This window comes from Akebia trifoliata, chromosome 4 (genome assembly GCF_017979445.1).
Source record: "Akebia trifoliata isolate Shusen 1 chromosome 4, ASM1797944v1, whole genome shotgun sequence".
Classification (NCBI taxonomy): domain Eukaryota; kingdom Viridiplantae; phylum Streptophyta; class Magnoliopsida; order Ranunculales; family Lardizabalaceae; genus Akebia; species Akebia trifoliata.
The window spans coordinates 2,262,302-2,278,562 of record NC_141378.1 but is presented as its reverse complement, the minus strand read 5'-3'; the positions used below and the strand labels follow the sequence as shown (position 1 = coordinate 2,278,562).

The window sequence follows — 16,261 nt, the reverse complement described above, 5'->3', positions numbered from 1 at the left end:
TGTACTGGTTGTTTATATTAACTTTATATGGTATCAAAGCACAATGATTCAATGGCTAGATCATCATCTTCCCCTATAGCCAACAATCAAACCTCAATCTGCCTTAACCTTGACCTTTCTCATTTTCTTCCTATCAAACTCATTGAGTCTAACTACCTATTATGGAGATCACAATTCATTCCTCTTTTAAAGAGTTATGATCTCTATCGACTGTAACTAGCACGACTCCAACTCCACTCGAATTTGTCATTGAGAACGACGTATCTGTCATCAATCCTGAATTTGAAATGTGGCAGCGACAAGATCAGGTCTTAATGAGCTGTTTATCTCCTCTTAGATTGAACATGTTCATGTACAAATAGTTGGCCTCTCAACTTCTCATGATGTTTGGATCGCTCTTGAACGATCCTACGTGAGTCACTCCAAGGCGTGTATCATACAACTATGTCTTTAGCTTCAAAATATGAAGCGTGGCTCGTCCTCAATTTCAAAGTATTTGCTTAAAATCAAAGGGCTTTCTGATGAACTGGTTGTTGTGGGCAAACCAGTCAATAAAGAGGATCTTATCCTCCATACTCTAAGTGTCCTTGGTCTTGATTACGGGGCCTTTGTTACATCTATCACAACTCACAGCGATTATGTCTCGTTTATTGATCTTCATGGAATGCTTTTGAAATTAGAAATTAGAAATAATAATGAGATTACAGTCTTTCCTAATCTCACTGTTGCCACTGCCAACTTCACTTCAAGTGATACTTCAAGCAACAAACAACACTCTTCTCATGGTGGTTGAGGGCATGAATCCTACCGTGGATGAGGTCATGGTCGTGATCGTGGTTACTCACATGGTAGTCATAACTAACAACCAAGACACATGAATCCATCACAAGCTAGTTCATCTGCACTTAAATCTATTTGCCAACTTTGCAACCGTGTTGGGCTCTTAGCAGTCACATGTCGGCATCGCTTCAACCATACCTATCAAGGTGAAACTCCATCACCATTTGCTGCTTATCAAGCCACGACTCCCAACATTGAAGAATGGTTTCCTGATTCGAGTGCCACAAATCATCTCACAATTGATTTGGCCAATCTATAATCTCCACATGAATATGTTGGATCAGATCACGTAACTATTGGGAATGGTTCAGGTTTGCGCATAAATAACATTGGTTCTTCTTATATTTCTACACCTACATCCAATTTATTACTTAAGGACATCTTACATGTATAAGCATCACTCGAAATTTGCTTTCTGTTTCTCAAGTAACTTGTGATAATAATGCGATGTTTGAATTTCATCCAGATCAGTTTTATGTTAAGGATCACAACACAAGGAAACCTCTACTCCGAGGAACAACTAAGGATGGCTTGTACCAATTGAATATCGATAGAAGTAAGAACAATAAAGGTTCTACTGCAACTCTAGTTGGTGAACGAGTTTCTATCACTTAATGGCACAATCATCTGGGTAATCCAGCTCTGTGCGTAGTCAAGCAAATTCTCTTTAGATTCAATCTTCTATTTTAAATAATGTTATAGATTGAATTTGTGATTCATGCCAACAAGGAAAAAGTCACTAATATTTACTTTACTCAGATGTTTGGGGGCCCTCTCCGATTTCCTCTTCTGATGGTCATTAATATTATTTTCATTTTGTTGATGATTATAGCAAGTACATTTGGATTTTTCTAATGAATAATAAATATGAAGTTTTGCAGATATTTAAGAAATTTAAATTGTTGGTAGAGAACTTGTTTGATCGGCGCATTAAACGCTTTCATAGTGATTGGGGTGGTGAGTTTCGTAATGTTTCGACTTTTATCTCACAATGTGGAATTGAATATCGAGTTTCATGTCCACACACACATGAACAAAATGACTCCATTGAGCAACGCCATCGTCATATTGTTGAAATGAGTCTTTCTCTTTTAACCCATGTAATGGTCCCTCAAGTTTATTGGCATCATACTTTTGCAGCTACAGTATTTCTAATCAACAAGTTACCAACACCTTTGCTTCAAAATGATATACCTTTTTACAAATTATTTCGGTTTAATCCGAATTACAATCTCTTACATGTGTTTGGTTGTACATGCTACCCGTACTTATGGCCTTTAAATAAACATAAACTGGATTATCGATCTTCTTAGCATGTATTCTTGGGATATAGTTTTCATCATCAGGATTACAAGTGTTTAAATCCCTCCACAGGAAACTTAATTATTTCTTGTCATGTCGTTTTTGATGAAATTAATTTCCCAATCTCAGATCGTGCTACAACTCTCTCTATGCCAACATTGAAAGTTTCACCATGTATTGTGGATCCTCCAATCTTTGTTACAAGATCACAATTTCAAGTCAATCGGGTAGTACTCACACCCAATGTTGCACCATCACAGCAATCACAAAAACCCATAATTCACCCACGCCACCAACCACTTCAGCCTTGCCTCCACATCCACTTCTTCTACCATCACAACAACTTTCAACAAATCCCATCTTCTCACCCACACCACCAACCACCTCTTTCACAAATACCCCTTGTATAGCTATCAACAATTCTATCCCTATTGCACCATTCCCATCCAACCCAAATCCACAACATTTACCCTCCATAAATAATCAAACAGTTAAGCTTCCAAGGGCTACACAAGTCTACCCCATGGTCATACATTCCAAAGTCGGCACTTATAAGAAGAAAGTGTTTACTTCTACTAAACATCCATTGCCTTAAGCATTCATTGTTGCTCGATCAACAAATGTTCTTGAACCTTCTTCATATACTCAAGCAAGAGGCCATAGTAGTGGAGTTCAATGCTCTTTTTCAAAATGGTACGTGGACTTTGTACCATCAAAAAATTTCATGAACAATGTGGGTTGCAAGTGAATTTTCAAACTAAAAAAAAATGTCAATGGGTTTATCACTCGATATAAAATTCGTTTTGTTGCCAAGGGATTTAACCAATAACAAGGTATAGATTATATTGAAACGTTCAATCCAGTTGTGAAACATATGTCTATCCGTCTTGTAATGTGTCACTTGTTGCCAAGGTTCTAATTGACCATCTTTATAATGGTATTGATTATTATATAATGTTATCGACATATAAATCAACAAAATACAAAATAATAAAACCGAACCACAAGGAAGCACCTAATAATAAATTAAAATATTAAATAAATGAATACCAAAACCAATGATGGCTCCAATGAAAAGCAATTTGATGTTAATCATTCTAAATGCTCAGATCCAACGGTTATAAATAAACAATCAATCACTTGTAACTGTACCAAACATTTATACTGCTGACGTGGAGATACGTATACAGACAGATCCATAGATGATCTTCACTCTTATCTCGATGAAAAAGTATGGTTCCATACACACATCCAGGTCAGCAAAGTGTGATATGGAAAGGAAATTGTCGGTGACATCAATCTCCTAGCTCTTCAATGAAGCTTTGTCTGTCTTGGTTGCTGAAGCTCTACTCAAATACTGAGACGTATGGTACGCCATGCCTCTTCGATACGTCAAAAAATAAATCCTCAACGAACGAATCAACCACTCACCGAACTAAGCCTAAGAGTGAGCTTTGATTGTGGGTTCTTTTCCTTAACAATCCTCCTCCGCCATCGTCGCTCTCTGTTTTGATCTTTCTTTCTCTCTCTGTTTGTTCCCATGGATTTCGCCATCCGTACATCTCTCTTCGATTTTCTCGCCTTGGTTGTTGTTCTCTTCGCCATTAAAATCTCGGAGGCCTCTATCCACGTTTATGATGGAGAATTCTTCAGAGAAGTAGGAAATGCTTATCTTCTCTCTGGCGGAAGTGAAGGCATCCTCTCTTCTCTCTCAGATTCTTCTTCTCCAGAGAAGATTGGCTCAGGGATCCATGATGGTCGTTCTTATATCAGGTAATCTATCCAAAATCTTCTTCTCCCTCTCTTCTTTATTAGAGAAGTCGGTAGTTTTGTCTTCGTTGATTCGATGTGTTTTTTTATAGACATTTTGGATTAAATTTGAGAAGAGATCGTCTGATTATGAGCTTAGAAATGTAGTTTGTGAAGTCTTGCGGGCGCTCGCAAGTACTTGGAGGTGTTTTTTGATATTTTGGATCAGATTTTAGCAGAGAACTTCTGATTATCTGCTTAGATATGTATAGGTGTTTGAAGTTTGTGTGCTCTCGCAAGTACTTGGTGGTTTTTTTTTTTCCTGAACATTTGGATCAGATTTGAGAAGAGATCTTCTGATTATAACTTAGATCTGTAGTCTGTGAAGTCTTGAACGCTCGCAATTGTTTGGAGTTTTTTTTGTTGGTTGTGGCGGGGATTTCTTCTCTGAAAGACGATCGAGAGCACTCTACTAAGGGCACAATCTCTTTCATTGACACATTAGATCATATTTGTGCAGAGATCCTCTGATTATAAGCTTAGATCTGTAGTTTGTGAAGTCTTGCAAGTATTTGGATTTGTTTTTATCACAATTACTCTATGATCAACAACATGAATCCTATTTCACTGTTTAACTCTACAAGGTATCATATCTCTAGTTAAAGAATTTTACTTCATATCTTCTCTTATTGCTTCTGTCCATGTTATTTTATCTCTTCGTCTTAAAACCCTCTACTCATACAAAAGGCTTATTCTCATTCATACTAAAAATCATCGTTGTATTCTGTCCTATATTTATGTTTTTTATACCACTAAACATGTTTGAATATTTATTAAAAAAAACTTGAGCAGGTTTGAGAATATCACCTTCTGGAGGGGTAAAGAAGCTGCTGGCCAACATTCAAGTATGGAACATAGTTCCGGGCTGATTCAAGCTTTTATTTTTGAAGCGGCTGATCGGGATAATATTGGTGGTTCTGCATATGGTGGACAAAGGTCTATATGTTGTACCCCAGATCTTGCAAAACTTGAAGGCTGTAAGCAAGGGGAACTCATTAGAAGACCTTCTACCGGGGATCTTGAGTGGCCTATTGTTTTAAGTACGCAGTTTAGTGGGAATCACTTATCTGTGAAAATGAAACCAACAGAAGTTTACATTACTAAGACAGGAATGTATAACTTGTTCTTTGTATCCTGTGATCCAAATCTAAAGGGATTGATGATGAGTGGAAAGACATTGTGGAAGAACCCCAATGGTTATTTACCGGGAAGAATGGCCCCATTAATGAAATTCTATGTATTTATGTTTCTCGCATATGTGCTACTCGGTATCATTTGGTTTTCTCAGTATGTGAGATTTTGGAAAGATATACTGCAGATTCAGAACTGTATCACCCTTGTTATTGTTCTTGGTTGGTTTGAAATGACTCTTTGGTACTTTGAGTATGCACATTTTAATAGCACGGGAACGAGGCCTGTTGGAATTACAACTTGGGTTGTGACAATTGGAGCTATAAGAAAAACACTTTCTCGTCTGCTTATACTCTCCATTTCAATGGGGTACGGTGTTGTACGACCCACTCTTGGTGGTCTTACTTCAAAGGTGCTTCTTCTTGGAGGAACCTATTTCGTGGCATCCGAGTTACTCGATATTGCTGAGAATGTAGGGACCATCAATGATATCTCAGGGAAAGCAAGACTCTTCTTGGTTCTTCCTGATGCATTCTTGGATGCATTTCTAATATTGTGGATTTTCACTTCTCTTTCAAAGACTCTGGAGCAGCTACAGGTAGCTTAATTTTTTTTTCCTAATTATGAGAGAAGTGGTTGTTTTTCAGGATTTCAGTTGATATTTCAGTGGGCTTTTATTTTATATTTTACAGACAAAAAGGAGTTCTGTGAAACTGGATATTTATAGGAAATTTTCGAATGCTTTAGTAGTAGCTGTGATTGCTTCAGTTGCTTGGATTGGGTATGAGGTAAGTTTTCCTGCAATATCTTTTTCTATATTTCAATTTGATGAAAGTCTCTTTATTTGATTCTCTTAGCTCTTATTTCACTATGGAAAAAGTGGGTACAATTGAAATTCTTTCTGTTTTCATTGTTGAGTATGCACCACTTGTCCTAATAAATACCAGTTAAGTCAGACATGAATGCATGTATAGCACACTCTTATAGAAAAATGAGTTAATTTCATTTTTCCTTAGTTCTTGAATTGCTTTTAACGGTTCCAATTTCTTGGCTCCTATTCTATAACAATCTCGCACTACTTTATTATATAACAACTCCAGTTTCATGAACTTTGTGTTGGGTGGTGCTGCAAACGAAATGAGGTATGTTTAATTCTTGTGGTGGTTGGTCATTGTGATCTAATGTATCATAGTCATTTTTGACATACCTTATTGAAGAATAAGTTTACAAAACTGCTCCCATCATCCATAAACAGATGGTCAAACCATTGTCATAAAGAGAACCTTGATTGCCCAGTGAGATGTCTAATGGGTGCAAGGATGAAATTCTGAGTATATCTCAGTCAGTTTAGGAGTGGAAATACTTTGTGGAAATATCTTGAACAGTGTGGAAATGTTATAGTCTTCGTGAAGATAATGAAAATATTGTGGACTTATATGAAGTATTGTACATTTTTTCATTCTAACTTAGGATTTGGAGACAATTATATTGAGTGCAGAAATGGAGATTGATATCTTGGTTACATTTTTCCATGGGTATCTAAGGCATTCTTAGGCCAAACAACCAAGGTTAAGAACTTCGTTTCATTTGAGAAGGTTTTGGACAATTTGAACATTCCAGAATGAATGTTTCAGAGGACTGTTTGGGTTTGTCTCAGAATGTCTCAATTCATCTTCTGGTTAGAAATATCATATGAATTGCCTAAACTGGGTTGAAGAGAAGTATCACTGCACCAGCAGTCCTCCCATATTCTAACCTTAACACCTTTTCTACATTGAGAACCATTTTTTCCTGAATCAAGTCATGGAATTTTGAATCCCCTTCTACACTCTCTCCTGAAAGACGGATTGATCATTGGGAGCTCCTGACCAAAACGCTCCTCACCATATCTGGCCCGATTGACCCAATTCCACAGATGATTCCGATTAATTCCAAATCTCCACATCCACTTTCCCAAAAAAGCAATGGTCATAATGATGCCCTTCAAAATTTCAGTTGAAATGAAAATTAATTTCTGTTGAGATGATACATTTTCTTTGGTATGAGTGAAATTTCATGTCATTCTTGTCTAAATCTGAAATTTGAAAAATTAAGGAGTCCTTGGACCGATTGCTTGTGAATTTTACCACCCCCTCCCCCCCACCCAAAAAAATAAATAATAATAATAATCAATAATTCTAATAATAGAAAAGATGATCTCTTCGACTGATTTCTGTGTCTTAAAAAAACATGGTGATTTCTTTTCCTCCATAAACCCCAACATATGGCAAAAGTTGTTGGTCTCCACGAGGTCCTCTTGAACCTGACAAAATCTTTACCGAGCAACAACCAACCCTCGAAGAAAAATAGAACTGACTGGGGAGGTAACCTCTGATACCAATGAACTTGGATTCAGCATATACAAAATGCTTAGAATGATTTATCATTGATCAACTACCTGAAGTGTGTGACTCTACACCAACAACAAGTAGTTGAAATAAAATAAAATAAAATAATAGTTGCACCTTTTTTTTATGGTTATGAGAGATTTTACTCTGATGATGCTTATGACAACGACGATGGTGATAGGTATAAGAGATTTTATTGCAAAAGACAGGAATACAAAGAAACGAAGTCGAGTAGACCTTCCTATTTAAAATGATGCAGGAGGCCAAACGAAGTTCCAAACCAAATACCAATTGTACCACTCCATTCTTGTCCTAAGCTTGTAATGCCAGACTTGAAAATATATGTGAAGGCCATACTATACCATGAGTCTAAATTTATGAGTCATGATAATCTGATGCCCCCCTCTGACATTTGCCCCCCTACACCACCATCACAGAACCGTAGTTCATTTGCCTCAGGATACACAAGAAAAAGATTTATGGTCCTGCATATCCCGAGGCAAATGATCTACGGTTCTGTGATGGGGGGCCTATGTCAGAGGGGGGCGTCAGAAAATCATTATGCTAAATTTATATGCAAGTCTGAAACATTTAGTTCTTTCAATGCCTTCTAACAGCAATCAATTTTGGGTCATGTTAGGAAATGAAGAATGTTCTGCTTTCTCACTAAAATATCGTAGGGACTTCCTCTGTTCTTCCCTTTTCCTTTGTACTCATTTGCACTAATTTTGAATTCTTTGTCCTCCTTCCTAAATTTGTGAGGTGAAACAGAAAATCTCCAGAATACTTGATTTGGAAGTTTTGGACCTACCAATATAAGTTACAGTCATCATGACAAGGAACGACCAGCTTATTCAGTTTATGGTCTGTTATTGGCCTAAATTGAGAACTTGGTCTGTTAACTCATTTTCTGATTTTTTTTTTGGAAACATTAAGATAAATTTGAGATTCTAAAGAGTATCGCATGGTTAGCAGGATTAGGAACAATCTTGGCATGAAATTTGATGTAAAATTGTGGAGCTACTCAACGCTATCACCATCTATAATTCTCTTTCGAAAGATCTCTGACATTTTGATCTAAATAAACCTCTCTCCCCTCTCACAGGTCTACTTCAAGGCAACAGATCCATTCAGTGAACGATGGCAGAGCGCTTGGATCATCACTGCGTTCTGGGACGTCCTTGCATTTGCATTGCTCTGTGTTATGTGCTATCTTTGGGCCCCTTCTCAGAGTTCTCAACGGTTTGTTTATGATTCTATAAATTCAAAATTGTTGGAAGACATGCCCTTAACCAGCTTTCTTACAACTATTATTTGCATTTCAAACCAGATATGCTTACTCAGAAGAAGTAGGGGAAGATTTTGATGACGAAGAAGCTCAATCGCTAACCCGAGGAGCACCAGAAGGTGATCTAAGTTTAGTCAAGCAAGAGAAGAAGGACAAGAATGTTGGAAACACCGGTGTTTTTGATCTGGAAGACGACACAGAAGAGGGCAAAAGGGAATGATCACAAAGAATTCATCTACAGATGTCCATTGTTTGTGGAGTGTCATGCCAAGTGCGATGAGAATCACTTGTTCTTAAGCACAAGATAAGAAGGTTTGGGGGAAATTTCCTGTCATCATTATGATTGCAATTCTTAATTTTATTGCATTTTAAGATCCAATGTTATCAGTTGCATTTCATCATCAGGAAGGCTTGACCAAATGCAATGTTAGTGTATCATACATTCACCCCTTTAATGAATCAGCAATCTTCAGAGGACTTTTTCAAACGTTTTCAACGGCTCAACGCTCTTCGTCCTTTTGTGAAACAACTAAGCTAACTTTATATTTAGATTTTTCATTTTCGGCACTGCTGCGATCTCATCTGTAAGTTCAGACTGTTGGATGGTTAATGTGATTCACATGTAGTGAATCACAAAGATAATCCAACAGTGCTGACTCTAGGGTAGGGCTCTCCTGGTTAAATGTGTTCATCAGCTCTCACTACCTCTATCCATTCTGTTTTTGTTCTTACTGAACATGCTCTTTCTTCTGATTGTGGCTGTACCTGACATTTATTGCCCAACAACCAAAATCCTCTCAATCAACATTCTCTTTAGCTTATCATTTATTGGGCTACTACTTCACCAATGCACCTTCTTCTCTAATCTCATCATTTTTTGTCTTTGCGCTCATCCCATCCTTCTTGGCATCCACATCTCTATTACACTAAATCAATGAACATGTCGTCTCTTGATTCCCAACATGCAGCTCCGTAAGGCATAGTTGATTTTTTGTTGTTTTATAAAATTTTCATTTTAATTTGATTGGGACCTTTGTGGCATAGTCCACTTTAGAAGCATATTTCCACTTTAACCATCTAGTTTTAATTTTATTTAATATCATCCTCCTTAGTCTTGCCTTCTTTGTGGATAATAGGGTTGCTTCGAAGTCATCAATTTTTATTGGGACTTTATATAGATGTCCTTTTGCATCTCTTTTCATTTTATTATAATAAATAAGTGCATTCTACAAATCAAGTGATAATGAAGGTGGCAATGCATGGAGTTTTTTTTTTTTTTAAATATAATTTATCTGAAGGTTGTAATCTTCTTAATAATAATTCCATATTTAGCACATCATAGCTTCATTTAGGTATTGATGCAATTTTATGTCTTGCTCCACTGGCTTCCTGTCACTGAGGATGATACTGGCGGTCCAATATTGTAAAATATTAATGGGAATAATAGAGTATTTTTTTTTATCACATCAAAACAATCTCAAAATTGGAAATCCTTTGTTCCTATCTTGTCAGAATCATACTTTGATCCCCTACATATGGTAACTGTTGACGGAGGTATGAGGTTTTCGTTTGTTCTTTCAACTCTCTCATCAATGGATTTATTTGTTTCTGCTTTAACTAAGATGAGATCTTGCTGAAGTTAACCTTGCAAAAAAAGAAAAAAAAAAATGGTTGGTATCAAAGCATGGGAGGGCAGGGATTTGTAATTTGTATTCAAGCAGTTTATGCACTCAACGGACTCTGTTCATACTTGGGAGACGTTTGCATGGTTGGATGTTACTACTATACCATACTATCAGGGCTGGTTGCCAAAGAATACAGTTAAAATTTGAAGCTATGAAACAAATAGACAGCAAGTCACAATTCTCAAAAAATAAAATAAAAAAATGAAGAGAATGCTTTTAAGAAGTAGTTTTGGATATCAAGTAGTATGGTCTGACTCACCCTTACTCCCTCAAATGCATATTATGAAACGTTGTTCCAACAAAAAAAATTAAAAAATTATCCAAAACCACCCACCCTGAGATTCATGTATTTAAGATTTTTCATGTTTGCACCTTATATATAAAATCTAATCAGACTGGCAGGCAGGCACCCTCGAGCCTTGATAATGTTTATGTTCGTTAGTTCGTTGGTTCGTGGTTGTGGTGAAACATGTTTCGCGCCGCTTTTACGTTTAACCAAGTGGAATCTTAAAAAGTACACGTTTTAACTGTTTTACAATTTTTACCCTTAATAATTACTATTTGTTACAAAATCTAACCGAACATCTCTCCTTATTCTTCAACTAGTTTAACCGTCCTCTTAATAATGTCATTAGATTAGACACTTTCCTTTGGGTATGCTAATAATCCACGTGGCAATTTACTAGTGGACAATAGTAACCGGTAAGTAGAGTCAGGTGAGCAATAATTTCCTCATGAGGGGTCGTTTTCGCGTGGTTGAGGCGTTCGACGCTTTATTTTCCAGTCAAAATTGGAAAATAAATGTAGTGAAGAAGATGATTTTCTACAAAAATTTACAATCACGTGCTCATTTATTGCAAAACAACCATTTGATTTTGACCACGTCATCTCATCCCTCCACGTGGAAAGAAATACATCACTACAACACACCAGTGAAAAAGTTTGAAACGGCAGTCCAGAGTCTAAGAAAATAATGCCAAAACAATATCTTTGATTCTCTGTGACTTCTGCACGCATCATCATTCCCTTGAGTTTTGACTCTTGACTCTTGAGACGAGGGAAAGGGCTGAAGCTGAATCGCTGTTGCTAAGTTGATTTAGCGACGACTACTGAGTAGGAAGGCAACTCTCTCTCTCTCTCTCTCTCTGGTTGGTGTTGGCCTTTGGGGTTTGAAGAATCTGAAAAAGATCCATTCGATCTCCAGGTTTCAATCTCTTCCCATTTTCTTAATTTTGGAAAATAGGGCTTAGATGGTTCCTTCTCGTTCTTGTGTTGATGACCTATCAAGTATCAACCCATTGTTTTAATGCCTTTTTTTATGTAGTTAAAAATACTGGGTTTCTGCAGAATTATATATTGAAATTTGCTCCAAAATCCGAATACCAATCAAGCAAATTTCGTTATGTTGGCTGGTTCGGGCACTAGTCAATTATTCAACCTATCCGATCCCTGTGGTTCGAGCTTACTTCTAGCTCTACCCGACGATGTATTCGTCGTTGTGTCCCGATCTCTCACTCCAAGGGACGTATGCAATCTCAGCATATGCTGCCGAGGCCTCAATTCCCAGGCATCCTCCGACAAGGTCTGGCTAGCACAGTGTGAGAATGTCGACCTAATCGGCTCACGAGATCTTGTAGAGTGGAGGAATGGGGTTTCCTCTTACAAGTCCCTTTGTAGGTTCATTTTCAGAGTTCGCCCTTTAATTGGCCTTTGGGTGCATCAGAACCCAGAGCTCGGAAATGTAGTTTATGTGATGCCCGGGTTTCTATCTGTCATTGGGATCCGCATTATCCCGCAAGAGCTTGGCCCTTTAGGCCTTGAGGATGGACCTTTGTTGTGGGCGCCAGTTTTTGAGATCATAAGTGATTCCGACGGATCAACGGCTTTCTTCCTCCATGGGCGAGAGAAGGATTGCGATTACTTCTATCCGGGTTCTCTCAAACAGGTTGACAAGGCTTGCAATGTGCTCTTACTTGAGGTTGAGCCAAAACGGCAAACTAGCGGAGGCAAATTATTGTTTCATAGCAAGAGTCTTGCTCATCACAATTTGGATTGGGAGGTTACAAGACGGATTTGTAGGTCAGATAGTGGGGTTTCAAGGTCTCAGAGAGTAATTGGACCGAGCAACTCTGTAGTTCCCTTTAGCCGCTTAGCTTTTGCAGACAGAAAGAAATTGCTAGAGCTTGTCATGGATCAAGTTAGTTTAAAGGTTCCTAATTTGGCGAATGGGCCTATGTTTCCACAATTGAGAGAGAATGATGAGAGCCCTCAGCAGGATTTGGTGCTCTTATCAGAGCGTCGATCTCTACTTATGAGAATGTATAAGCTTGGTGAGGACTACACTGATTGGCAGGAAGCACTCCGACTGCCTTTCGATCCTACCCAGATGGAATTAAGCAAGATAAAGAAAATTTTCGATCGCCCAATTGGTGGTCATAGCTCCCTTAATGGGGATAGGGGTCACTTGTGCAGCACCACCAAGCGAAAAACTGTTGCAGGTTACTTTAAGAATAGCTTAAAACTGATAATTGGGAGGTCTAATTCGGTAAATGATAGTCGGGCTAGTTTGAGGAATGGTTCGAGTGGTGAGAACAAGCATGCGCAGCTTCATGAGTTTTTGAGGTCAGGTGACACAATTGGGTTGAGCTTAAATGCATCAACTGTGAAGCTATCTACTTATCGAGCATGGCCAAACATGCATGATAATAACCGGTTTGCATTGTACAAGTTGCCCATGCAGATCCCAACCGCCGGTCAAGAATACGCTGGTCTGTGGGGTGGATCCTTTGGTTGGCCTCCGGGAAGGCCTACTGAAGTCAAGCCTGGAAAGGCCCTTTTCTTTCTTGCACTTTCTTATGAGGAGTCCGAGGGACAACAACTTCTCATTGCGACCAAAATATTAGAAGGAACCCACTATGTTCTTCATCCCAATGGTTCGGCGATGTTTGTTGTGAAGACCAGCGAGTTGTCTTCGGATCCATTTCCATGGGTTACTGATGGAGATTCCTTTCCTGTGGAAGTAAAGAATGCTTACAATGGGGAGGGTATAGCAAATGGATATGGTTTTAGATATCCTGGCTCTAAGCCTGGTTCGTTGTTTGTGATCCAAGATGGGCTCCTTGCATTTGTTTGGACGGAATCTAAGGTTGTCTTGACCTTGCAGAGGCTTGACCTGCAAGAGTTATTAAAGAAAGGTGAAAGGGTGCCTGCTTTACCACCGATTATGAACTTTTCATATCTCACCAAGTCCTATTCAAATGTGTTCGCAGGCTTCTCTAACACTACACATTGCTTCTCTTCCCCAATGTATGTTCTTTATCATCCCCAGCTTCTATAATTTAAAATATTTCTTTTGGTTTGGATTGTTTGCTTGCCTCCTAGGGTTAGATGGAGTATGACTAGTTGCTTCTTGAACTTCCATTTTTTTTATTTCATTCTTGCAAGTGTAGATGACAGTTTTTTATAGAGAAAAACGGAGGTTGATAAATATACTCAAGCTGTAGCCTAATTCTCTATATGCCTTGATATGAATTTTCCATAGAACTTTAGTTGAATTCATTTCTCAAATGTTAATATGTATCTTCCTGTGATGATATTCTTGTTACCTAAAATTTCTTTTCTTCCTTTCCTCTTTTTTTTTTGTGCCTTTTTTTGTGCCTATTACTATTATCTGATTGAGAATGAATCTATTTATTCTGTACTAGGCCAGGAGCTTTTGTCTATCTTTTTGCAATGTACTTTTACTCCTTCAGTTGTAATTTTCTATTTGCTTTTTTTCCCCCCTGTACAATGGTGTTTTGCAGGCATTTGAAGCTTAAGGTGATCTCCCTCCTATGCACTTATATTTGTTAGAACTTAGAATTGCAGGCACAAATATCAAAACAAGTACATTATATATGTTTTTGTTCAAACATCAGTGACGTAAACATATTACTGGTTTTAAAGAACCTTCCTCTCTTCTTTTTTTGGGTTTTTCCGAAATAAAAGCAGGAAACTGGAGTGAAACTTGTTACATGGGGAGGGAATGCTTGTTGGCAATAGTGTTCCTGCCTTGATGGAACTTTGATTATTGACGCCTCTGAGTTTTGATATGATCAACATGCTGTATTTTTCTTTATTCTCTTTTCTTTTATGAGTTATTAAAGGTATATTTATGTGTTTCCCCATCAAAATATTATCCAGCATTACCGTCCATGTAAAAGCTTCCACCTTGGAAGGAGTATTGACCCTCATCCCCACCACCTCCAAAAGAAAAATGTGTGTTGAAGGTTCTAAGAGAATGGAAGGATGGCCAGAAAGGACTTGTGTTGTGGAAGTAAGAAAAACATTTGAAAAAGCACAGTTTAACCGAAGATATTGCCTTAGATCTAGATAGAGTGGAGTGCCGGAGCAGGATTTATGTCGCTGACCTTAAATATTTGGGACGGAGTATGTTAATGACCATGCTCTGTTTCGAAAGACACCTTTTTTTCTCAAGTATCTTACTGTTAACTCGATCAGTTCCTACATGATGCCCAACAAAATTTGAGTTTGGTGGCTACTTTACTTTTGATTTCAACTTTTCTTAAGGTGTTGATTTTATTTTCCATTTCCTATTGGAGTGAAAAGTGTGCTTCTTTATCCTTTCCATTTCTACTAGATAGGATCTAATGTTTCATTGTTCTCATTGAGATATATCTAATGATGTTGATTCACTCTTTCTTCATGACAGGTAACTTAAGGTCGTGGGTTCAAGTCCAGCTTATCCATCGGAAAAAAAATGATTCGTGTAATGTCTGCAGACAAAGTATCTTTGTTGCATCACCAGTGCTTTGATTTCATCCGTCGGAATGGTTCTTAGAAGCTGTTCAGCAAAAGCTGTTGCTTCAAATGCACCGAACTTTTTTCGTCCTCTCATTAGAAATTTGTTACTCCCCACACTCAAAAAGTCCCATCAAGAACCAAGTACTCTTCACAATCGCCAAAGATTTTGCGAGAAATTCTGGGACTCCATTCTTGGTGAGCATCGAGGTGAGTTAATCTTGTATGCACAGCTTATATGAGATAATGCCCTTAAGAACCAGATAATTGACCATAAACGTCAAATATTCCCATCCCATGTAGCTAAGGATGGTTCTAAATTAGTGGCCAAAGAATGGGAGAAATCTATTTGATCGATCTTAATAAAACCTCGGTGTGCATTGGTATCAAAGCATCTGGTGAGAGCTAATAAAGGTTGCTCTGTCATTGTTCAATGTTGATTGTAGAATTACCTTTTCTCAATGTGGAGCTTTTATACTCCAAAGTTTAGATTTGAATGTGTGATTGAGAGCTCTCATTATGTTATTATATAACTTGGACTTCTTGTTGATTTCATGTTTGCTTCCTACATGTTGCACTATGGCATGAATTCTCATTGTTTCAATTGTTAACTTGTCTCAGCCTAAGTAATTCACCACTGTTTTTTCTTTTGGGGGGGTCGGTTTAAGTGTGAAGGTAGGGTTTGATCTGAGGTCTGTGGTATTACCACTCGCAGACTTTACCAACTCACCAAATTGGAACACCCACCATAATCAACTTTAGATGGCAGATAATTAAAGCCAAAACTCAGCTTCATGAAGGTGCCAACTTGGTGAGTTTGTAAGGTCTGTAGTGGTAATACCACGGCCTAGGATCCAAACCTCGCCTTCACCCTTGTATCTACCAAAAAGCGAAAAAGAGAGAAAATAAGGTGATCCTCAACTTCACTGAACAAAGACAAGAAAATATTCAATCTGTGTTTGGCATTTATGTGGTAAAGAAAAACTCTGGTAGAAGCTGCCACCTTGGTGAGGTGGTGA

The 16,261-nt window shown here is 37.9% G+C and overlaps 2 protein-coding genes across 2 annotated transcripts; both read left to right on the top strand.

Moving 5' to 3' along the window:
* Window positions 1-3,459: 3,459 nt before the first annotated feature.
* Window positions 3,460-9,244, top strand: LOC147402895 (Lung seven transmembrane receptor family protein). Its single transcript, XM_086438279.1, has 5 exons — window positions 3,460-3,915; window positions 4,744-5,680; window positions 5,775-5,870; window positions 8,575-8,711; window positions 8,800-9,244. Exons 1-5 carry the CDS (start codon window positions 3,683-3,685, stop codon window positions 8,975-8,977), a joined length of 1,581 nt encoding a protein of 526 aa, XP_086294405.1. The 5' UTR covers window positions 3,460-3,682; the 3' UTR covers window positions 8,978-9,244.
* A 2,058-nt stretch (window positions 9,245-11,302) lies between these two features.
* Window positions 11,303-15,797, top strand: LOC147402894 (F-box protein At5g39450-like). Its single transcript, XM_086438278.1, has 2 exons — window positions 11,303-11,646; window positions 11,790-15,797. The coding sequence occupies exon 2, from the start codon at window positions 11,845-11,847 to the stop codon at window positions 13,777-13,779; it is 1,935 nt and encodes a 644-aa protein (XP_086294404.1). The 5' UTR covers window positions 11,303-11,646; window positions 11,790-11,844; the 3' UTR covers window positions 13,780-15,797.
* Window positions 15,798-16,261: the final 464 nt, after the last annotated feature.

Excerpts from the sequence above, each read along its gene's own strand:
- LOC147402895 (XM_086438279.1), top strand. The coding sequence starts at position 3,683 with ATGGATTTCGCCATCCGTACATCTCTCTTCGATTTTCTCGCCTTGGTT. Across the intron at positions 3,916-4,743 it reads GATGGTCGTTCTTATATCAG|GTTTGAGAATATCACCTTCT; the intron begins GTAATCTATCCA and ends AAACTTGAGCAG. Across the intron at positions 5,681-5,774 it reads AGACTCTGGAGCAGCTACAG|ACAAAAAGGAGTTCTGTGAA; the intron begins GTAGCTTAATTT and ends TATATTTTACAG.
- LOC147402894 (XM_086438278.1), top strand. The coding sequence starts at position 11,845 with ATGTTGGCTGGTTCGGGCACTAGTCAATTATTCAACCTATCCGATCCC.